This window comes from Aythya fuligula, chromosome 2, assembly GCF_009819795.1.
Source record: "Aythya fuligula isolate bAytFul2 chromosome 2, bAytFul2.pri, whole genome shotgun sequence".
Taxonomy (NCBI): domain Eukaryota; kingdom Metazoa; phylum Chordata; class Aves; order Anseriformes; family Anatidae; genus Aythya; species Aythya fuligula.
Window position 1 is genome coordinate 99,676,684 of NC_045560.1, and position 25,000 is coordinate 99,701,683.

Sequence of the window (25,000 nt, forward strand, 5' to 3'; positions counted from 1 at the left end):
AAAGGTTGAAAAAGACCTCAGAGATAATATGGTCCAACTGCCCCCCTACCACCAATATTACACACTAAACCATGTCCCTAAGTACAACATACAACCTTTTCTTAAACACCAACAGGGACAGTGACTCCACCACCTTCCTGGGCAACCTGTTCCAATGTCTAGCTATTCTTTCTGAGAAGAAATTTCTCCTAATTTCCAACTGGATCCCCCCTGGCACAAGTTGAGGCTATTTCCTCTAGTCCTATCACTAGTTACCTGTGAGAAGAGGCTAACTCCCAGCTCCCCACATCTTCCTTTGAAGCAGTAGTAGTGAGTAATAAGGTTTCCCCTGAGCCTCCTCTTCTCCAGACTAAACAACACCAGTTTCCTCAGCCACTCCTCATAGGACTTTTGTTCCAGGCCCTTCACTGGCTTCGTAACCCTTCTCTGGACACACTCCATGGCCTCAATGTCCTTCTTGAGGTACACAGTACATGAGGTACCAGAGCAGACTACAGGGGGTCCTGGTCCTGCTGGCCACATTATGCCTGACACAAACCAGGGTGCCGTTGGCCTTCTTGGCCACCTGGGTACACTGCCAGCTCATGTTCAGGTGAGCATCAAGCAACACCTCCAGATCCTTTTCCTCTGTATAGCCACTCTGCCCCAAGTCTGTAGCATTGCATGGGGTTGTTGTGGCCAAAATGCAGGACCTGGCACTTACCCATGTTGAACCTCATCCCATTGGCCTCTGCCCATTAATCCAGCCTGTCCAGAAGCCTCTGCAAATGTTGAATGCTTGTAAACACAGCTGAGTACTTGCATGTCCACTTCTAGATCTACCATATTTCTAGAATGTTAACAGATTTTTGCATTTCTGTGTGATTTTATTATAACTGCATTGTTAAAAAAAATGGGAACATATATTCAGATATGTTTTGCGGGTCAAAGTACATGATTGCACTTCAGACATTAAGTTTCTTGAAGGAAGAGATTTTGCAAATTAATTGTAAATATTATAGTAGCAGCTAGAATGAGCTGTACACTATTTGTAAGGTATGCTCAGACTTGGAAACCTCAGAGCAAAAAGTCATTCATGTTTTCTTTCTGACATGCAGTCTGCCTTCAACATCCTCCACATCCCTATCACCCCACCCCCAATCCTTATTTCTAATATGTTAAGTAAGGCCAGTAAATCAGCAAGGAATCTTGCTATCAACACTCCTGTCTATGAAAAACCTTTCATATAGGAGAAATCCTGTCAGAACTTTTTTCTCCCTCTTTCCTCCTCTCTACTTTGTAAATTTGCTGGAGTGTTTTGAGTAGATCAGACTGATCTCTGTAAACTCAGACTAGAAGAAATGTGATGGATACACTAGACATGATTTGAACCAGTAAAGTGTACTTCCTTTAAACACCTTGCTTTCAGCAGTAGATATCAACATATGAGTATATTAACAGAAATATCTAATTACATTTATTATCCTATCTATCTGCTGATCTATAAAACTGAATAACAATTAATACTAATTTCCTATTCACTTATATTTGCAGCCCCTTAAGTTAATGAGTATTTAGTCAGGACTTATATTGTGCCACTGTAAGAGGAAAACTGGGAAATAAAAAAAAAAAAAAAAAAGCAGCAGCCTGGTTATAACAAGACAGTTTTAAAAGGTGATTTTAAAACTCTGCTTTTGACAGTATATCCTCATTGTTCAGGCTAAAATTGCTGTTCTTACTCATAAGACACTAGACTTTGTTTTTCATGATATTATTTGGTTATAATTGTTACTGTACAAACTAAACAATGGTTAAAGGGGAACAGCCGGTTTTGCTGTATTGGTTTGGTTTTACTCCAGTTGATTTCCAACTGTCAGACTTATTGTTTTTATAGCTTTGGATACATTGAGTCAATCCTGAAGCAATAAGATGAGTTCCATGATTATATTGTATAGCTCAAATTTGACCTTGATTTTCTTTTTGTGCAGTCCTTTTGAGGCCTGGGTGGAATGTGGCCCAGGAGAAGCTTGATGCAGAGTGTTTACTTGTAGATGTTTAACATTGTTTTCAGAAGACCAGATCCTGCCAAATTTCAAGAAAGAAAGAGAAAGAAAGAAAGAAAGAAAGAAAAAGAAAGAAAGAAAGAAAGAAAGAAAGAAAGAAAGAAAGAAAGAAAGAAAGAAAGAAAGAAAGAAAGAAAGAAAGAAAGAAAGAAAGAAAGAAAGAAAGAAAGAAAGAGAAACAACAGTGGGTTTCTTTTTTGTTCTCTTTCCCATGAAGATGGGAAAAATAACAGAATTTTCATGTTAAGTAGCATAATAGTGCAAGAGATTAAAACAAACAAACAAACAAACAAAAAACAACAGACAAAACAGACAAGACTAATCTATTTTGAGGAGATAATTGAAATAATTTAGCCCCTTTCACATTTCTGGCAATATATTCAAACTGCAGCAAAATTTTACAAAATGTTGGTTTGTCTATGGATAGCTGTTTATTGAACCATAGATCCATGACCATAGATCATTTCATATAAGTGTTATATCTGGCTATAAAAGCAAAATACAAAGGATCTCAGGCAATAAATATTATCATGTTTATCTTATTAAAAATAACACATGTATTAGACTTATTACCTTGTTAACACAATAAATTCCATGGTAAATTCTTATGATATGTATTCCTGGAATACCAAATTGATTCCTCTGAGAAAGAAAGAAACTCCTTATTTTTGATATTCATAACCACAGAATGAAGTTGTGTTCTAATAATGTTGTTAAATAAGGGTTTCTGAATGGATTTGTAAATATATCTTTTTCATTAGACTGATATCTCTAATTTAACTGATGTTAAAATATCATGTGGGTAGCTGTGTGATGTTCTTGCTTTCTAGTGTGTACAGATTTTGTTTTTTAATTCATTCTTCTGAAAGAGAGTGAGACAGAGAAAATTGTGACAACATTTTTCAAAGCAGGATTCTATAATGGAAAAATATAATAACTTTGCACGGTATTACCAACACTTTCTGCATTAATAATTAGTGTGTTGTCATAGCTTTTTAAGCCCATTGCAAGAAACAAGTCACATTCCAAAGAACTAAATGTATAATTATATCACTGAAGTGTCCAGTTTTAATGCATTGATGTTATACACAAGATATTGAACAAAACTAATTTTCTCTTTCTCAATTTTCAAGATCCCGATTTTAAGGACCTTGGAGTTTTGAAACCATTGCCAGGTTGGTATATTGGTTCTTCCTAAGACTCAGAAGCCTTTGCTTTCTGCTGTAGAAAATATTTTTTTTGCTGTTCAGGATTCATTCTTCTGGTATTTTGTTATTTAGTTTGTGAGTTTGAGATGGGAGGACCTGAAGGAATTGTGGAATCTATACAAATTGTCAAAGAAGGAAAAGCTTCTGAAACTGAAGCAGTAGACTGTAAATGGTACATCAGAGCACCACCCAGATCCAAGGTCAGTCCTTTGTCCACTTGCTGATTTGCCACTTAATTTAAGAAATTGACTTTTCTAATATGCTGTGCATTTCTTAATACAGACAGATCTTGTTTAATAACTTTACAGCTTGAACTTGTAAACTGTTTTTTCCTTCTGCTGTTGAAAGGTAATTTTTCACCTCAATCAAAATAACCTTCTTTCTCTATAAATAATGATGTGGGCAGCATTAATGTGCTTTTTGTGCCATAAATAATTTTCTTAAATTCATCTTTAATTTTGCTCATATGTTTAAAGAATTGGTGTGTTTAGTTAAGTGGGAGGTGATCTTATCTAACACAGAGACTATTAATAGAGAACTGCTGGGTCCCTAAGATCATTACTGTTTCTCATCTGGGAATGGTGAAAATGGAGTCAAGGTAAATTAATGTTACTATGTACAAGGTCTTTAGTTCCTTTGTTTTAGAACCACTGACAAAAAGAGATAGTGTTCTCATTTCTCTCTCACCATAATCAGCAAAACAGGTCTTTGTAACACACAGGACAGTGCTGCAATGAATTTAATGATTTTTTATTTTTTATTTTGCTTGAGTTCGTCTCTTATCAGTTATTATTTGGACTAATTGTTGCTGGCTATACTACTGTTTCTCCTCTCTGCAGTTGGAACATCTCTGTGCTCCCATCTACTTTCATTTAGACTGCTAAAGAGAACTCCCCAGTATATTTTTACTATCTGTTTTTTATTGTACTAGAAAAGTTTTACAAGGTATAATTTTTATATCCAATAATCTCTGGATCTTTAAACAGGTATGGTTTTTGTGTGTAATCCCAGAGCAGACTGTATGGAATACATTACACTGTTCCAGCACTGAATATTGAATAAGCAAGATGAAGAGTTTCCAGTAGAGAAAAATGCATTAGTATCAAAAATTTTTCTATTGTGAAAGTTTAGGTGTTGAACAGTTGGCTCATAAGACTACAGATAAATTATTTCCAGAATATGTTTTAGTCTCATATTTTTTACTGTTTGGAAAATTCAATATTCATAAATGTTTCCAATTAAGTAGATGAAGTTTTCAGACTATACATGTGAAATGACTGGACTAATTTATCATTATTACACATTATATACTTAGATATTTGTTGGTAAGAAAACTGATAAACACACTATTAAAATATAGATTCAGCACAATTAAATAAGCTAATAAAATTGCCCTACAGTTTTAATTCCACTGTATTCTTAGTTGGTCAGATAATGTCATCATGACATTCTTATTTGATCTAACTCTAAAGTGTCACATGATTTAAAGTCTTCCTAAAAATGTCATATTTATTTATCTGTAGGATTTATCCACAATTTAGTCCTGATATAAAAAAACAATATATGTAGCCATGTAACTGTAACCATAATGTGTAACAGAAGTATGCCACACTACCACTGTCAATAGAGGGTTAGTTCTTTGTGAATAGGTTAGTCTGTGAATTTTTATACTTGGATTTAGCTGTACTTCATCTCAAAAAGCATAGACTGGCAAAAGAGTAAATGGAAGGGAAAGCAATGAGAAAATTCTAAAAGGCATGAGGAGAGATCAAAAGTTTTTAAATATCGCATTAAGATTCTAGTGAAGGAGGGTGTTATGAGACAGTATCTAAAAAGTTTTAATAACAAGGAAGGGCTGCTCTCATGTCCATGGCTCAGACAAGTCATGGTTCTGCATTGGAAAAAGATTGATTCTGGTTAAATGTTAGGGAAAAAAATTATGGAGTGGATTATAAATGATTGGTTAAGGAGGTTTGTTCAGCCAGCATGGCTAACATTGTTAAAGTGGAGGTAAAATGAATAAATAAAGATAAATAAATAACTAAATATTAGACAAACATTACTAATCTTACCTTTAGAAAGAGGGGTGGTCTGAGTCATCTCCTGAAGAATCTTCTTGTTCCCATCTTACAGAATTCTCTGGGTAAAGACATTAAACAATATAACAGCACATAAATCATCATTTCCCAACATGTAAATGAAAGCTTTTTTGGTAAGCTAGGAAAAAAAGCCAATTTTGAAGCCTTGATTCAGTTTGAAGGACAACTAATTTAGCATTTGAACTTTATTAACCTGTTTTTCATATACATATATATATATATATGTTTATATACACAAACACACGTATGTCCATGGTATTTCCACACTGGGAATGTTTGAAAAATATTCAAGTATTAAGGAACAAATTAATGGATAATTTTTGAAAAAAATCATGTAAGAAGTAAGATCTATGTTAATATTGTTTATTGGTCTGAATTCTGTTGTCCATATTTTACAGTCTGCTTCCTCTGTGCTTATCTACCCTTGAATTAATGACATATTCAGTACAATGTCAGTGACTTCATTCTAATTTATAACAGTATCCACCTATGAAAACAGGCTTTCCAGCTAAGAACAGTAAGAACTCATCAACTGTCTTTATATCTACATGCTCCTGTACTCTGAGCTGTACTGTTTGTTACTGGGAACTATGCCTAAAAGGTCAGTGTTTCTCAGACAGAATTTGGGATGGATCCTTACATTTTAGTTTCTTCAACTGTGCCAGAGTGTGAGCTGTTTGCAATTTCATTTGGCTTAAGCTCATCCAATCTAAACTGTCTGCAGAAGGAAGATATAAGTCCCTTCCATGGTTTGCAGTTTCAGATTCAAGCCAAGTCTGAGCTCAACATGTATGCAATGAGATCAGTCCGGGTGTAGGAACTTGAGAGCTCTAAGCCTGAACTTCAACCTGACAGTCTGGGTGTAACATTGCTGCTACTCTCAGCAAGCTAGAATGGGACAGAGAATGGTACATTTCTTGCACATGCTTAAAATACTGAGTCATCACAGATCACCTTGTAGCACAAAAATTAAAATGCTGAAAATGCATGCAGAATGGAAACTTTCTGTAAGTGTAGAAGAAAGCAGAAGGCAGCTTAAACAGAACTTCAATCTTTATGCAGACTTGCAGCCTTATGTTTGATAGTGATGGGTTGCAAAATGTGTGATTAATGCATTCATTTGAAGTCAATTCCTGCTGAGTAAGATAACTGTGAACCTGGAGTTCAGAAATATTGGGGGTTCTGTATTACATGTAGAAGTAGATTTCAATCAATAAAGAACAAGACTGGCAAATAAAGAAGAGAGATGCGGATTGAATGTGGCAACCTACTCAGAACAATAAAGAGGTAAAAGAACCTCTCCATTCCAAGATACTTGGCCCTTCACTGCAAAACAAATGCCAAAAGAGAAATTAGATAAGTTTATTGCACTGGGATTTCAAAAACTTTGGAATCGTCTTTGGCTACAGCTGTGGATAAACAAAGAATCCTTTATTTGTGAATAGAAAATTAGAAATATAAAATAACTATGGGAAGCAATGTCAAGGCATATGCAAGACAAAGAGGTGATCCGAGACAGCCAGAATGGCTTCACCAAGGTCAGATTGTGCCTGACCGATTTGGTGGCCTTCTATGATGGAATGACTGTATCAGTTGACAAGGGAAGACCGACCAACATCATCTACCTGGACTTCTGTAAGGCCTTGTCATGGTCCTACATGACATCCTGATCTCCAAATTGAAGAGACATGGATTGATGGGTGGATAAAGAGTTGGCGTGAAGATTGCTCCCAGAGAGTGGGGGTCATTGGCTCTATGTCCAGGTGGAGGCTGATGATGAGTGGTGTCCTTCAGGCATCTCTCCTGGGACTGGTACAGTTTAAAATCTTTATCAATGACCTCGGCAGTGGGATTGAGTGCATCCTCAGCATGTTTGCAGAAGACACCAAGCTGAGTGGTGCAGTTGATACAACAGAAGGAAGGGATGCCATCCAAAGGGAACTAGAGAAGCTTGAGAAGTGGGCACCCATGAACCTAATGAGGTTCAACAAGTCTAAGTGCAAGGTTCTGCACCTGGGTCAAGTGCATGAGAACAGACTGGGAGAAGAACTCCTTGAGCTCATGTCAGCTCTGCAGAGAAGGACTTCGGTGTTCTGGAAAAGCTTGACATGAGCCAGCAGTATGCACTTGAAGCCCAGAAGGCCAACTGCATCCTGGGCTGCATCAAAAGGCAAGTGGCTAGCAGGTCAAGGAAGGTGATTGTCCCCCTCTACTCAGCCCTTGTGAGGCCCCACTTGGAGTACTGCATCCAAGTCTGAGGCCCCCAGCACAAGAAGGATGTTAACCTGTTAGAGCGGGTCCAGAGGAGGACCACAAAGGCTCTCAGAGGGCTCGAGCACCTCTCCTACAAAGAACATCCCAGAGAGATGGTGCTTTTCAGCCTAAAGAAGAGAAGGCTCTGGTGTGACCTTACTTCAACTTTTCAGTTCTTAAAGGGGTCATAAAAAAGATGAAGAGCAACTTTTTGCTCAATCAGATAATGACAGGACAAGAGGGAATGGTTTTAAGCTAAAAGATGAGAGATTTTTCTTAGATGTTAGGAGGAAATTCTTCACTCAGAGGGTGGTGAGGCAGTGGAACAGGTTTCCCAGAGAGGTTGTGGATTCCCCACCCCTGGAAGTGTTCAAGACCAGGTTGGGTGAGGCCTTGGGCTATCTGATCTAGTGGGTGGCATCCTTGCCCATGGCAGAGAGGTTGGAACTAGATGATCTTCAAGGTCCCTTGTAACCCAAGCCATTCTATGACTTTATGACTCTATGAATTTCTTACTTTCTGTTTGGGGTGAAAAGGTAGAGGAAAAGATTGTCAGGAAACATTTTTCTATTTTGGATACATCAGCAGAGTTTGACAAAGCCCAAATAGAAATAAAATGTATGTTTGTGATGATATGGTGCTCCTTTTGGTGGTAACTTCCCCAGCAAGCTACCATCATATTGTGCTTAGTCCTTGAGTGGTTTTGTAGGGGAAAAACCTAACCAACCAACAAACCAACCAAACAAGAAACAACAAATAGTAGATTTTGATGGTAAAAGTAATAAAATGTTTACAAATATGGTGTTCCAGTTCTGACACAAAACTATAAAAAGTGTTCATAATCAAAAACTCTGGGCAGCATAGGAAGGAAGACAAGTGTCCAAAGCACAGACAGGGGATTTGGAACTGGATGATCTTAAAGGTCCCTTCCAACCCAAGCCATTCTATGATATGATTCTATGGCTGGTGTTGACAGAGTTGGCCCCAGATTGAGCCAAAGTGGCCACTTGGCTCATAAGGATGTGGGCAGTGAAGCTAAGCATGGGGTAAAAACTCCCATCCAGGGTTCTGAGGGCCCATGCTTGGGTTGAGCTACCCACCGCACAGAATGACACACCGCTGTACCATATTCAGCCAATTGTGTGTATGGGGGAACCCAAGCCAAGTGGAGCCTGCACTTGCACCCAGGACACTGGCAGGGGAATTAAGAGTGGGAGACCACTGCTTGATCATGTAGGCATGCCCGTAAAGTGTTGCTGTATTCAAGTCAGGAAGGAAGTTTCAAGACACTGACTTACTTACAAAGGATAAGTACTTCTTACTACTGACCTGGCAGAGGTTCTAAATAATTTATTGCTATTTTCACAATTGACCTTGTATCCTCTTACCTGACCAAACACAAATATGCTTTTGATTCCAGGAGTACAACTTTCAGATTAAACAAAATTTTGAGAGAGACTTGGTTGTTGCCCATGTGTTTTCTGGACCAACAGGAAGAAACAGGATGAGAAGCAAATTCCAGAGCTACAATTTTGTATAAACCAGCCTGACAAAACATTTTCTATTCTCATAAGCAAAGTGGAAATTTATGCTCTGGGATGAGACCCAGTTTAAACTGTTTAAACTGTCAGCTCTAATGAATTAACATAAACCTATTTTTTGGACTCTTCTTTATCAGATGTAGAAAAGAAGCTTGAAACGGGACACTAAAATTCAATAGGAGACATTTGGATGGTGATTCCTCAAATGTTACAGAAAAAAAAATGGAATTTAGAGATTAAAAAATTTAAGAGGAGACAAAGTCATGTTTACTAGCTTCAGATGGGATCCATCCCTAAAGAAGCTCTGGAGATTATTAACATATAGATAATGTGAATAATATTTGCAAATAATGAGAAACTCTGTAAATTTTGATAGCATGTTAAGTTTTCTTCCTGAAACATGGTGGACAAATTATGTTTAAACAAATATAAAATATTGTTTACCTATGTTAAAATATTAAAATTACTTATCAGAAACATTTTTTTTTCAGATGACATAGGAAGACCAGCATGTGTGTAGAATCTTATCTAGCAGATGTGATAATATGCATGCCCAAGTGGAACTGGCAAAAACAAACACTGTTAAGTTAACATGAATCTACCCTGTTCAGGTATAAAAATATAACCAACCTCAGCACTCTCAATCCAAACAATTGCTAGCAAATACAATAAAAAGGCCACCAATGAAAGTAATAAAACATCTACCAAAGAGAGCAGCAGAATCAGAATCTGATCTACAGTTTTGAGAATTAGAAAGCAGAACAGTACCAAGAAACTTAAAAGCTGTCACTTACCAGCATTTTTCCACTGAACAAGAGAACAAAATGAAGAAATCTTGATGGCTAAAATAAATGTCAGTTAATGGGAACTTGGAGAAGTCTGAAAAAAAAAAAGAACAAAATAAAGAAATCTAAAGAGTTTCACTTATAATGGAAGACAATATTCTGATGTCTAAGGCTGGCTGTGAATCACAGGGTGTTAGAAGTGCCGTATAATGTTGTCATCTGACAGGTAGCATTCTCCAAGTCCCAGCGGAGAGGAAAATATGAAGCATAGAGTCTTTTCACAACATGGTCCCAGATGAGTAAAAAATAGCCCCCCAAAAAAGTCAAAATACAATACAAAACAAAATAAACAAACAAAAAACAAAAGACCAAAAACCCACCCCCAGAACATGGTACCATTAACACTTTTCAGCTAAAATAAAGCTGATCTTTAAGAGAAAAGTTGCCTTTTTTTTTTTTATTTTTTTTTTTTTTTTAAATTTCTTTTTTTTTTTTTTTTTTTTTTTTTTTTTTTTTTTTTTCTCTCTAGGCCAACACACTGGAGGACTCGATGATCTTGAAGTCTCTTCCAACCTAGAAATTCTGTGATTTTGTGATCTGCTAATCACATAGAGCTGAACAAGATGTAAAATAAAGCAAGTACTGTAACTGGTCACTGAGCAGTAGGGAAGGACATAAACCTATTTTTCCCAGTCTTGTGCTCGCAGAAGAATTGACTGAACCTAGAAGCTTAATATGAAAAATCTGGAAGTTAGGCTCTGTTAAAGGTTTTTGTCTCACATCTTAAATACTTCTGGCAGTTGAACAATGTTTTTTGGTTAATTTGTTTTTGTTTGTTTGCTTTGTTTTGATGTAATATAAGGGACTGGATGTCTGTACACGTATATTAAGTCTGATATGCTAGGATATGGTTTGAAGCTTTTCCTGACTGGTCTGATCAATCATGTTGTCAGCACTAACCTTCACAGATTGATTAAAAAGCAGACCTCATGGAAAGTGATTCACTATGAAGAGATTATAATCTGACTATTTTACTGAAGTGATATATTATTCATAGTTTACAAACCTTTTTTTTTTTTTTTTTTTTTTTTTTTTCTAATATATGCAGAGTTTTCTGTCATTTTCAAATTTAAATAAAATAGTAAAACTTATCCAGCATTTCCTTTTTCTTTATTATGATGACAATACAAACGTTAAGGTGACAAGACAACTATTTAAAATAGAATGTGACTGAGTGTAAATTATATATGCCACAGTACAGTGAAGCTTTGTTGTGAGTGGCATTGGCATTTGTAGTGACATCTCAAAGCTCTGTAAAAGTTAATACTTGTGCACTAGCAGTCTGTTCTAAATAATGTGGATTTGATGATTTGAGGAAAGTGTCTTATTAAAACTTTACAAGTAAAATGTGAAAGAAGATACTGCCTATACTTCTTTCAAATAAGATGTTCTCTTCAACAAGAAAGTACTTGTAATGCTAATCTTATGTGTCACTACCTACAGAAATATTAACATTCCAAAAGCTCTCATTAGCATCAATGGAAGAAGATTTAATGAAGACAGTGGATGATATTTGAATGTGTGATCTTTTTTGTTCATTTCTTTGTTTTTTTGTGGACAAAGTTGATTATCTACTGCTGGTAGAATTAATGGCTAAGTCCATAGAAAATGAAATAACCAGAATGGTTATCCATATCCATATGGATACTATTTTCTCTCACTTTATGTTTAATTCCTTTTAGTGAGATCCACATGCCAGTAAAAGTAATGAGAATCTTGCCATTGATTTCAGAAAACCATGCATCAGGAATATTTTGTATTTGATAACATTTTGTTATATAATCAGTTTTATTCTTTCCTTGTGAATCCTAATTTATTAGCAATTTTCTCTGCCAGTGTGGGTCTTATACCCAGTGACAGCAACAATGGAAAATATATTGTAATAAGACCATGAAAATTGGCAGAAGTTTGCAGATGCAATTAAATTACTTACAGTTCTTAAAAACAAAATCTGATTCAATATTATGGTGTCAGTTTGTATTATCGGCTCCCAGTTTTAAAAAATGTACTCCAGCCTTAATTCATAGATCTAATCTAAATAAACTTAAGTAAATGTATTTCAGGTAGCCTTGGATCAACTCTTCTTTGTTTTATATAAAGTCCTGGACATAGTTAATATGGAAATTAAATTCCAGCTCAACTCAGACACATCACAAGTTTATTTTCTCTAATTTATGAAACTTCATGCCATTGTAGAAGGTGTCGTCTTTCTTCTGAAGAATGGATGTAGATTATTAAGCCAACTATTCATTTCCAGTACCTATCAAATCTATCTATATATAATGAACTTATCTGAACTTATCACACACAGAAATTAACTGGTGTCACCAAAACCAGAACTCAGTCTTGGGAAGAGCTTAAAATGTTGGCTTCTTCACTGAAAGAATCAAATGAAATGCTAAGCTATCATTCTCTTTATTCCTTCTCAACATTTATAACTGCCTACTCCCAGAAATACTTTATTATTTTAAAAGGCTAGCATGTCACCAGAAACCAAATAATGTCAAAGGATGAGCCCAAAGTAAGACTTTGGCTGTACTGTTATAAGAACAATCTATTGAAACAGATCAGGAGTAATTGATGAATGCTGGAAATATTTGTGAGAGCTGGTATTTTACAATAATAGTGAGGATTTGTTCACATTTCTTGTAAGAATGAAAGCTGTTATAAATTGCGTCTCAATACTGAAATGGTACACAACGTACAGACATATATAAGTGCTTAAATGTATATATGCACAAATACATATAAGTGTATATTTATAAGACTGCAGGATAAAAAAAAAAAAAAAAAAAAAAAAAAAAAAGAGAGAGAACAAGCAAACAAAAGTGAGAGATCCTTGCCCCATTTATTTTTTTTTTTTTTCCTTGAGTAGGTTAAGAGTTTTCCTGAATAGTGGAATAAGATAAAGTATGATCTATGTACGTTATATTATACCTGTATGGTCTATTAAACATACATGTTGTCTATAATACATATGGTATGCATGAAAGGCATATAAGGCATAAAAACAAATTTTCATGACAATAATGTATCAGAAGCCTTCTGTCCTTTCCTATAAGACATGTTCATCTGAGAGTACATACACAGATGTACTTCATTACTTGGAAAACAGTCGTGTACGCAATATTGCACATAATCAGCTGCTGAAGGTTTTTATTCAATTGAATTTTATTCAATGACTTAGACAAAGGGATAGTCTACCCTCAGAAAGTTTGCTTATGATGCAGAACTGGGAGGACTGGCTGATACACCAGAAGGCTGTGCTGCCCTGCCATCCAGTGAGACCTGGACAGGCTGGAGAACAGGACAGAGAAGAACCTGATGAGGTTCAACAAGAACAAGTGTAGAGTCTTGCACCTAGGGAGGAATAACTGCATGCATCCGTACAAGTTAGGGACTGACCTGCTGGAGAGCAGTTTTGCAGAGAAGAACCTAGTGGTCCTGCTGGACAACAGGTTGGCCATGAGCCAGAATTGTGCCACTGTGGCCAAGAAGCCCAATGAGCTCCTGGGATGCATTAAAAGAATGTCGCCAGCAGGTTCAAGGAGATCATCTTCCCTTTCTACTCTGCCCTGGTGAGGCTAAATCTAGAACACTGTATCCAGTTCTGGGCTCCCCAGTTCAAAAAAGACATGGATCTTGTAGAGAGTGTCCAGAGGAGGGCCACAAAGATGATTAAGGGCCTGGAGCATCTCCTGTATGAAGAAAGACTGACAGATCTAGGTCTGTTCAGCCTGGAGAAGAGAAGATAAGGAGGTGATCTGATCAATGTTTATAAATATCTAAAGTGCAAGAGGCCAATGGATAGGACAGGCTGTTTTCAGTGGTGTGCAGTGATAGGACAAGTGGCAACAGCCAAAAACTGGAACACAGGAAATTCCACACAAACATGCGTAAATACTTTACAATAAGGGTCACAGAGCACTGGAACTGGCTGCCCAGAGAGGTTGTGGAGAAGCATTTCCTTTCTCTGGAGATATTCAACATCTGCCTGGATGCTTTTCTGTTCAACCTACTGTGGGGAACCTGCTTTTAGTAGAGGGGTTGGACTCAATGATCTCCAGAGTTCCCTTCTAACCCCTATGATTCTGTGATTGCATTATTGGTGACAAAGCTGGTAAGCACTGAATTGCCACTGTCAGAACCAGGAAGTGGAAGAAAGAAAACTAAGATGCACTAACTCTGCATTCTAAGTGAAATATTATTCAGAGTTGGACTATTTCACCAGCTTTAAAGGAGAGCCTAGAAGCCAGGGTTTCACAGTGCCTGTTAGGCTCTTGTTTGAGCAGGACTGACTGCTCTCTATGACACAGGAAGCTGTTCTGCAGAGTGCCCCAGTTCTGGCCAGTTGATGGCCAGTATGCATGGTCCTGCTTTCCCTGTATGGGAATACATCCTTCCCTCTTGCAAAATCTTGCCCTGCAGGGCAGTGATGTGCCTGTACCAGCTGGAAACCAGGAGCCACTAAAACAAGAGGGCCCTCTCAAACCACTGGAGTGAAGAATAAAAGCACTTCTCATACTGCCCATCCCAGTTCTGCATGACTTCATTTGAATCTCTCACTGGTCCAGAATTCTTGTCTGAACATTTCCCACTGGACTTTTTCTGCTGGAAGTGAAGTTCAGCCATCTGCCTGCTGGCTGTGGAAGTGGCTGATGTTGTATAAATGGAAAAGAGCAGCAGACATGCTGAAGACTTTGATGACCTGAGGGGTTAAAGTCATCAGACATCAGTAGGACATAATGCTCTAAATAGCTAGAGAACAGCAAGAACAAGAATTTGGAGCACAAGAAGGAGAAAGTCTCAAATTCCTGAGCACCTATTGACGGGAGGGAGACAGCAGAGAATGAAAGAGAGATTTACAAAGGGATACAGCCAGTGCAGAGAAACTTCAGAACTACAATACATGTACTCAACAGATTTAAGAATTCAAAACAAGCTCTTAAGTATGACTTTGCCAAGGCAGAAAGTGACTTGTTTTAACAGGAATGGAACTGTATGCCCCCCAGTAGGAGAGGAAATGGCAAGACATTTCAAGACAATACATTTATAAAATTGGTGGATACTGTGAGAAAATTTCAGCAATGCTGGATGAGAGAACTCATAATTTTTCATTCCACTGCAGAGTTGTAACAAGTGGTAAATAAAATAATAATAATAATAAACACTATAAAAAGTATTTCTTCACCTATGTTTTTTTTCTATCTGAAGATTATTTTTTTATGTATTGCTGTTAAATGTTCCATTTTGTAGTGATCAATAGAAGCAGCTTCCTTAATTTATAGTATTTTAAAAAAAGGGGGGGGGGGGGAGGGGGATGGGGATGGAAGAAGTATGAAAGAAGGATTTACTTAACAACAATTTAATTAACATATGTTTCTTACAGTTCTTTTGGAGGATGAGAATGTTGGAACTAAATTAAGATCTGCTGTAAGAAATAACATGCTGGAGAAAGGTCAGGCAGGAAAAATGAAATTTAGTATATTAAATTTAAAAATTCATTTAAAAATCTGAGCTGTTTTTAAGCACCATCAGACTTCTTGATAGTACATAATTCTGAAAACATGTGAGTTCTAATATATCAACAACATGGAGTGTTGAGCCCTGTATGCTGCTAGGGTATGCTGTTTGTGTACTTTATGCAAATCCAGAGAAGATTTTTCAGCAACTGTTCTGTGTATGTAAAGAGTTACATGAAGTTAATAAGACCATTTGTAAAGAAGTAGATCTGATCTCTAATACAGTGGAGTCCTTTTTTTGGTCGTTGTTTCAAGATGCATGCAACCGGATGCTGAGTATACTTACTTTTCATGCTAATTCTGCCCTCCTCCACTTTTTTGTATCATTCTCATGAGGTCTCCTGGGTGCCCTTAGCAGTTTGAATATGTACTGTGTGTCTACTGAAAATGGTACTAGTTTCTCTGTTACTGGAATATTTGATGTTGCTCATCTTAGCAATTGTTTTTAAAATGAGTGTGTGGACTAAAATGCGTGTGGACTATTAAAGTCCATATATAGCTGAGTATCAAATAATATCTTTTTCTCCTCACCCATGCTTCCTTTTAGGTAGGTTTAAAGAGTTCTTTGTAAAGGACAAGACATCTACTACATTTATAAGATAACTTAACTGGTATGCAAGAGACATTTCCTTAGGAAACTAAGGAAATAGTTTCTATAGGTTTCTAGCAGTTTCTAGGTTCCTTAGGTTTCTAGCAGTTTCCATCAAATATTCTTGATTTTGTCCCTGTTAAGTTATGAAGAAATATACCATACAGGCTTTGTTTAGAAAAGCTGAAATGATAGCCAAATTGCTTGAAGAAACATAAAAAGATTAATGATTGAGTTCTGCCTGGCTCCCAGCTTCTCACTTCCTGAAGCAGTGTAGCTGAGACATATCACAAAGATGACACATATTGACTCTGAGGAGGGAGCAACAATTATTTTCCTTATTATTTTCCATGTCAGGGAAGTAATAGAGCAATATTGTGCCAGTGAAAGAAGAAATTTCTAGCTTGTCTGCCCTTCAGCTTGAAGGACTGTTGTACACACTTCTCATGGAGAAAGAAAAGAAAAAGCTGGATCTTCCACTAGATTCTACTTTGAAGTAAGGCAAAATACAAGGAAGAATAAACTGGGCTCACTACCTGTATTAATGCCCATCCAGAAAAATGACCAAGAAATGAAAATTCTGGATCACCAGCACCAGAAAAATTATTTTGATGTTGTTGTGTGGCCTTTCTCTCACAACACCGAGCAATGTTTTTTAATGTTTGTTTAGCCATTTTCAAATGTGTCTACATGTTGACTTTTTTGTTTGTTTGCATCATAGATATACTTGCGATTCTTGGACTATGAGATGCAGAATTCCAATGAATGCAAAAGGAATTTTGTTGCTGTTTATGATGGAAGCAGCTCTGTGGAGGATTTAAAAGCAAAGTTTTGCAGCACTGTTGCTAATGATGTAATGCTGCGGACGGGTCTCGGTGTGATCCGCATGTGGGCAGATGAAGGCAGTCGAAGCAGCCGATTCCAGATGCTCTTCACATCTTTCCAAGAACGTAAGACCTTAATATGCCCACCTTTCAGTTTGTTAAATGACACTAGTCCCACAAACTGCTAATGTTTTCTTCATGCAGGGTAAGGATAAATAAGTAACATCAAAGGATGGTCCTGAACAAGCTATGTAAATCACTAGAATAGTTTAAATCCATGCATAGTGTGCAATAATTTGTAACACAGTAAGTAGAGCACAGGATTCAGAGACAGAAAGACGGGTATAGCTAGTCACAATGACCACAACTTACCAGATTCCCAAGATACCAGTCCACTCTGTCTCAGTTTTCCTTTACACAATTGGAAAATAATACAGCTCTGAAGGATTTTATCAAGCCTAGTCTTTTTCTATGAATTTGATTTTTTTAGATCTTACAATGATGGGCACTTCAAAAACACCTTATGATTATTTTATCATAGATGATGAATATGTTTGTTCATATGCTGGAATGCATATATCAATAAAAACATATCAGACAGTTTTAAGCAAATAATTTAGTGGTGATTTTGTTGTTGTTGTTGTTGATATATGTATATGCATATATATATAGTAACAGAAGCTATCTAAAAGCTTAAATGATATATCTGTTTACAAACTTAATATTCTCCCTATGCAGATTGCATTCATTTATATTTATATTCATTTAAGAAGAGATTGGACTGTGCACTTAGTCACATGGTCTGAACTTTTGGGTAGACCTGTGCGGTGTCAAGAGTTGGACTTGATGATTCTTAAGGGTCCCTTCCAACTCAGGATATTCTATGATTCTATGATTCTATGATTTATATGATTTTTGAGCTCAGGTAATAGGAAAAGTAGCCTTTGGGGAAAAAAAAAAGAAAAAAAAAAGAAAAAAAAAAAAAACGCTACTTATTGCCAATTTGAAAAACAAACAAAACCCCATCAAACCCAATAATCTCATTCACTGAAAATTATTAATTCAGTTAATCACTTGTGAAAGATATTGGTTTATTTTCTTTCATGGAAACAATGCATAGATGGTCCCTTAAGGAGTATAAGCATTTATTTTCACATGCTGTTTCATGGTGTTTTTTTGTTTGTTTTGTTTTTGTTTTTGACTTGTGCACCACAAGTTTCACAAGAAGATTTCTGTGTGACTGTGAGTTACTGAAATGAATGCACACTCCTACCAAGCATAGTCTTCATCTGTATTCTGTGTGTGTGTACCCTGCAATGAGGCAATAAGACTCTGTTGAGAACAGCCTCCATAATTTCTTAATTATGGCTCTGATTAAAAAAATTCTGACACTTTGCATGTTTGAAATGGCATATGCAGTTTTACTGCATATGCAGACTACACTACAGTGTAGTCTCACACTGTAGCATTAGGGTGGGTTATGTTTTTCTTGTCTGCAAATCAGGCCAGGGTCTAAATGATACTGAGAACTCTCAATTGAGATGACACTGTCTTTGTCTCATTTCTGCAACTGGGGATGTCTTGAATATTCAAGATCTGTTTTTTTTGTTTGTTTGTTTGTTTGTTTGTTTTTTGTTTGTTTGTTTGTTTGTTTGTTTTAATTTTTCTTCACAAAGCGTCCTGATCTGTTACCTTAGAAACAACTGCATAGACACTGGAGGTTCACAGCATTAAAAGAACTGGAGAGTGAAACACTATGATGACTAACTTGAGATGAGGGTTTGCATAATTGTATGTTTGCAAGGCTTCATATTTTAAAAGAAAAGAAGGACAGATAATGTTTTTGTTTGTTTGTTTTTCCTTATAACATGCCTAATATGGTTGGTTATTTGACATCCTACAGCTTACGAGCTACTCTTTTCTTGTAAACAGATAATGTTTTATAATGTACTGTGACTGGGAGTTTAAAAATATTAACATGATGTTTCTTCTGTAATTCTACTGTACAAAGTTGTTGCAGACTAAAAGCTGTAAATTTACAAAGGGTGAAATTGTACTTTGAGATATCTACACAGCCTGATCATAAATATTAGGGGAAACTGCATCTGTGTTTTTAATGCTGTAAATTGATGTTAAAGGTTTAAAGGTGATGACAACTGTACTTTCTATGCTATGTCAGCTGTCCATAAGTTCTGTCCTATACTGCAAACTGGTGTTGAATGTATGAAGTAAGGTAGAGCAGATGTCCAGTCTGAGCACAGTGAGACACAGCACATAGCATGCAAACTGTGAGGTCTTTCAGTAATGTGTGGGAATAATTAGATCATCTGTGTGGAAAAGTAGGAATGTCAGACTTAATTCAGGGAGATAAGCATCAAGCAACAGATGTCTGTGTCCCTGCAAAAATGCAGGGACAAAGAAAGAGGGAAAAAAAGCTAGTTTGTTCCCTTAGAGTTGTGGAGGGAAAAAAAAACAAAAAAAAACAACAAAAAAAAACATATATATATGTATATATATATATATTTGCTGTGAAAGAGTGACAAAGTAAAAGTTCTTTTTTATTGTTGCTGTGGTAATGGCCAGGAGGTCATTGACCACATGACCAGGAGGACCAGAAGGTTATGTGTAGCTCCTCAAGTTCCTCTCCTTAGTGTGAGGTACTGTCTGTAGAGTTAAGTGAGATTGTAGTCCTCTGTCACACAAAGCTCTGTGAATTGGAAGGTTTCAAAGGTGTTTTTTTTTTTGTTTGTTTGTTTGTTTGTTTTGTGGAAACAGAAACAGGCTACTTAACCTGAGGAATCTTTTCTTTCTGTCTAAGTCTGTTCAGTGTTAATTCTTGTTACAGAGCTGTTTCCTGGGGACTTTACATTTGTGTAGAACAGAGAAATCTTAAAGAGATTTCTTATATGATTATTTTCATATGGTTTGATCAGCGCTCTTCAATTTCATCTGAAATATATGTAGATATATGTTGTTTTGTTTTGTTTTGTTTTCCTCTAAAATGTGGTCTTACAAGTTTCCAAACCTCTAGTGGTGATGATCTGCCAAGCAGAAGTGCTGTTAATATATCTCAAGAAAGAACAAGAATACAATGCAAGAAATCATTACATTTACTATTCCAGAAAATCAGTAATGATTCTTAAATCATGAAAATAGCAGTATAGCTCTAATCAACATTTAGCAAACAAACAATTCTTAATAGCTGATAAGGTACAACGATGATAGATATTTTATGATCAGTATTATCAGCTATTCCAAATATATATTTTTTTCTGTTCATGCCCTTATCTTTTCAATCTTTTATACAACCTGTAATCATATACATTTACTTCATACTTTTCTGTATGGTAGTGTGGTAGTCACTTTCTATAATAGATTTCAAATAGCAAATACATTAATTTAAGAATCTGAAAAAGGAAAAAAGAAAAAAAAAGAAATCTGGTATCATCAAAAGGCATATGTTCATCTGTTAAGAAGACTTGAAAAATGAATCCTTGTTTTCTCGCCTACTAACTATTAATTTCACTTTCCATGGTTGTGAAAGTGATCTCCAGCCTGATTGATGGACATGCTACACTTACAGCTTCTTCAAAAGCTGTTCCTGAGCAGGCACACCTACACTTTAAAAAGCGGTTTCATAAAACCAGGGCATAGGGGATAAGAGAAAATCCCTCTATATGCAGAGCACACAAGATGCTTATTCTCTCAGCTCTGACAGCTATTTGGTAGCACTGCTTGCCTCTATATCCAAAACTCCTTTTTTAAAAAAAAAAAAAAAAAAATCAAGCAGAAAAATATTATTCATTCTCTTATTTTGTTGTCACTTTGAGCTTTAAGGGTGTTTTTAAACCCCTATCTCATGGTGTTTTCTTAAAGGAGCACAAATTCTATTATAGTTGCTTTCTTTTTATTAAAAAAAAACATATTTAGATAGAAATTTAATGCTGTGTTTAGAAGAGTAGTGCACAGCTTTATAGAGTAACAGCAGCCAAGTCCTTATTTACAGCCAGAATCCCTGAAGATGATCATCCCAGCATGGGCAATTTTCTAATGGGGAAAAGGCTCTGCAGGTATTCAATATTAATGGCTGTGTTTATTGTGATAATGCAAAAGGAACAAATGAGAAAAGGAACAGCAATGCGATAAGTGCAATACATGCAAAGAGATAGTTTCCTCTTGGAAGGACTTAAGAGTGTAAACAGATTACAGCCTTTTTGTTTTTGCTCCCTGCTTCCACACACATATACATAAAAGAAATTATTGTGATTGCCTCCTTAATGGTGAATACTCATCTGTGATTTTCTGCCCCTCTGTTATATCTACAGCTATCTGTAGTCAAAAACCTTCACTGGCTAACCAACCCTATGCCTTTCTGTTCCTGAACAAAATAGGTGTCTGTGGTGCCTAGAGTGTATAAATTGAACTTTGAATAGAGCTCTGAGCACACACTTCTGAGCTGACAGTCTCTGCTGATCTCATATTGACATGTGTCTGGTATTAACACTCAGAAAACATTGTATTTATTTTGAACAGACTTGTCTGAAGGTGGCTGAGGAGGAAAATTAAGAATTAAACACATTCCATTTTCAAGTATCTAATAGCTATATTTTAATAAGATTTTTTCATTAGTGGCAAATGAAAAGATAAGTAATTTTACTTCAAATAACACAATTTAGTGTGCATTACTAAAACCATTGTAATAATTTTATTATTTTAAGAAAGTAAGTGAAACTGTCTGTCAGCATGACTGATGGACTTTTCCTTGGGGATGCTGAGAGAAAACTTCTTCTGTTTCAAGGATGATTTGAGGAACGTCTGAAGAATTTAATTTTTCTTTTTCTTGTGAAGAAAAGAAAGCTCTATTTTTCAGTAAGGAACAGTGGGAAATTCCAAATGATCTATGCCTAAAGAATTAATGTGCAGAGCATGATGCAATAAGCTATCTTGAGAACATGAGGAGTAGGTGTGAAATGTGTAATGAGTTCAGCGGAAATTATTTTTCACATCTAACCATTTTTCAGACTTCAGAATTTTCCCATTCACCCTCAGGAGAAAGCAAAACGTTTCAGAAAATGTTATGACAAGAATGGAAGGGGTGGAGATAGAGAAGCCTGAAAACAGTAAGTAGAATAGGGATCTAAGATTAAGGAGTCCCAGATTGAAATCCCTACCCTGAAATGGACTCAAAGGGCAAGCCCACAATGTTCAGTGAAGTGAGACATAGATTCCCAAGCTAGCTTGCTCAGATCTAGTGCACACCTCACACAGAAGGTATGGAGTTAATGCTAACTCTACATGGTGCTTAGAAACAGAGTAAATACACCGGGGAAGGCTGAAGTAGAACAGCTAAGCTTCACAATAGGTCCACAGCAAGTCGGCTTTTGACTTCATCATATAAAAATATTTTTACACCACCATGTCTGTATTTTATATCCAAAATATCCTCACTCCCCAAAATTATGCACAGCACACACACACAGACATTGTATTTTATTATTAATGCCACTATATCACGATATAATAATTATTAATAGCACAAATAATGTTTGCTATAGTGCTGTATAAATATTGCTATTTTATTTTATAAATGGCCATATACTACTTGCAATTATTTATTTTACTGCCCCAGTGAAAGCAGTATTTTATTGGAAAAAATATAAAACATGAATTTTTATTTCATATTACTTTGTAAGCATGGCATATGGAGGAACTATTAATGCTCTTTATGTTCCTTTGCCTTAGGGTTATTCAGGATTAAAAGAAATTGTGATCATTTTTCATTAGTAAATGAAAAAGTATGGATTATTATCTCCATATGCATTTTCAGAACCTTCTAATAGTAATCAGATATAAGTAATAAGACAACTCCATTGACTCATTTTTTTTTTTTTTTTTAAACTTTTAAAAGCAGTAAGTTTCAAATGCTGAATATGGGTTTTTTTGAATACTGGGATGGTAACTTTCTGAAAAGATGATTATTGAAACAATCCTCTAACCTCCTAGTTTGTCCCCATTAGAAACAAAAATATATTTACAAGTCAGCAAACATAAATAATATAATTAGTCTAGGATTTTTTTTAAGTATAGGTTTTCTAAATCTGAAAAATTCACTGGGTTATCAAACTGCATTTGCTTATATATGTTCTAGGATAAGTGCTCCATCTTGTGTTCAGTATAAATACTTGTTGAAAAGCGGAAGACACTACATTCTTTTTTGTCCGTAATTAAAATATCGGCTTGTGTGTTAAGATACCAGTTATCCTTACACACAGATATATATATAAAAAAAAAAGAACATATGGAAATTTAAAATAATGGGAAAGGTTTTGAAAGTTTATATGTATATATATGTCTATATATAATTTTATATATAAAATAAAATAATATATGGTTCAATTTTATATTATATATATCAATTTTATATAATATATATCAATATATATTTAAATTTTCAACTTCAATTTTGATATTATATATATTTATTGGCACTTTAATTAAATTATAATATATGAAATATGTAATTCTTGATCTAACTAAATAACCATCTTTTCAGAGAGAGACAGAATGGCTGAGGTTGGAAGAGACTTTGGGGTTTGGACTTTCTTTGTTGAGGGCTGTGGGTCTGCATTCTGTTGGGTTTTAAATATCCCCAACACAGTCTTCACAGCCTCTCAGAGAAACCAAATCTTGCCCTGTGAATGACAAGCCACAAAGTAAAAAATTTGTTCTGACATGTAAGTGAAATTTCCTGCATTTTATTTAGTGCTCATTACATATTTTTTTTGTCTTGTCACTAGACTCCACTGAGAAGATCCTAGCTCTGTCTTTACTCTGCCCTGTCAGGTATTTGTACAAATTGACAAGATCTCCCCTGAGCCTTCTCTTCTCCAGTCTGATCAGTCCTAGCTCTCCTAGGCTTTCCTCATATGTCAGATTATCCAAGTCTTTGATCATCTTCGTGGCCTTTTGTTAGACTGACAAAAGTATGTCCATGTCTTTCTTGTGCTGGGTAGCCCAGAACTGGACCAAACAGTGATTCACCAGTACTGGGCAGAGGGGAAGGATCACCTCTCTTCACCTGTTGGCAATGATCTTTCTTTTTTTTCTACAATACTGTGTCTTTCTTTGTCACAGGGGCACAGTGCTGGCTCATGGTCATGTTACTGTACAGAAGCACCTTTTCTGCAAACTTGCTTTCCAGTCTGTCATTCCCCAGGACTTAGTGGTTCATGGGGTTATTCCTCCCCAGTTGCAGAACTTTGTATTTCACTGTTGAAATGCACGTGCTTACTATAGACATATTTTTCCAGCCTGATAAGGTCCATTTCTACAGCTGTCCAACCAACTGTTCTATTAACCAGTCCTCATAGGTCTGCATTGTCTGCAAACCTGCTGAGGGTACACTCTGCCCCATCATCCAGGATATAAATAAAGGGAGATAAACAATACTGGCTGTAGAAGTGAACCCTGTGCTAAAACATTAATGGTTGGCCTCCATCTGGACTTCATTCTGTTGATCACTTTTTTGAGCCTGGCTGCTCAGCCAGTTTTGGTCATAGAATCATAAAATCACAGAGTGGCCTGGGTTGGAAGGGACCTCAAAGACAACCTAGTTCCAATCCTCCTTTCATAGGCAAGGACACCTCCCACCAGACCAGTGTGCCCAGGGCCTCATCCAACTCGGGCAACTTGTTCCTCTGCCTCACCACCCTCTGAGTGAAGAATTTCCTCCTAACATCTAATAAAAATCTCTCATCTTTTAGCTTAAAATCATTCCCCCTTGTCCTATCATTATCTACGCTACTAAGGAGTCCTTCTCCATCCTTTTTATAAGACCCCATTAAGTATTGAAAGGCTGTGATGAGATCACCCCAGAGCCTTCTCTTCTGTAGGCTGAAATGTGCCATCTCTCTCATACGTTCTTTGTAGGAGAGGTGCTCGAGCCCTTTGATAATCTTTGTGTCCCTTCTCTGGACCCGCTCTAACAGGTTAACATCCTTTTTGTGCTGGGGACCCAGACCTGGATGCAAGTGGGGCCTCACAAGGGCTGAATAGAGGGGGACAATCATCTTCCTTG

The 25,000-nt window shown here is 36.3% G+C and overlaps 1 protein-coding gene across 3 annotated transcripts in view; it reads left to right on the forward strand.

Annotated features, from left to right (window-relative positions):
• NETO1 (neuropilin and tolloid like 1) overlaps positions 1-25,000 on the forward strand; it is a 69,476-nt gene that overhangs the window by 33,660 nt on the left and 10,816 nt on the right. For all 3 annotated transcript variants that reach the window (XM_032183411.1, XM_032183412.1, XM_032183413.1), the window contains exons 5-7: positions 3,176-3,217; positions 3,323-3,450; positions 16,821-17,049. In XM_032183411.1, coding sequence (XP_032039302.1) covers positions 3,176-3,217; positions 3,323-3,450; positions 16,821-17,049 — 399 coding nt within the window. The remainder of the gene's footprint in view (positions 1-3,175; positions 3,218-3,322; positions 3,451-16,820; positions 17,050-25,000) is intronic.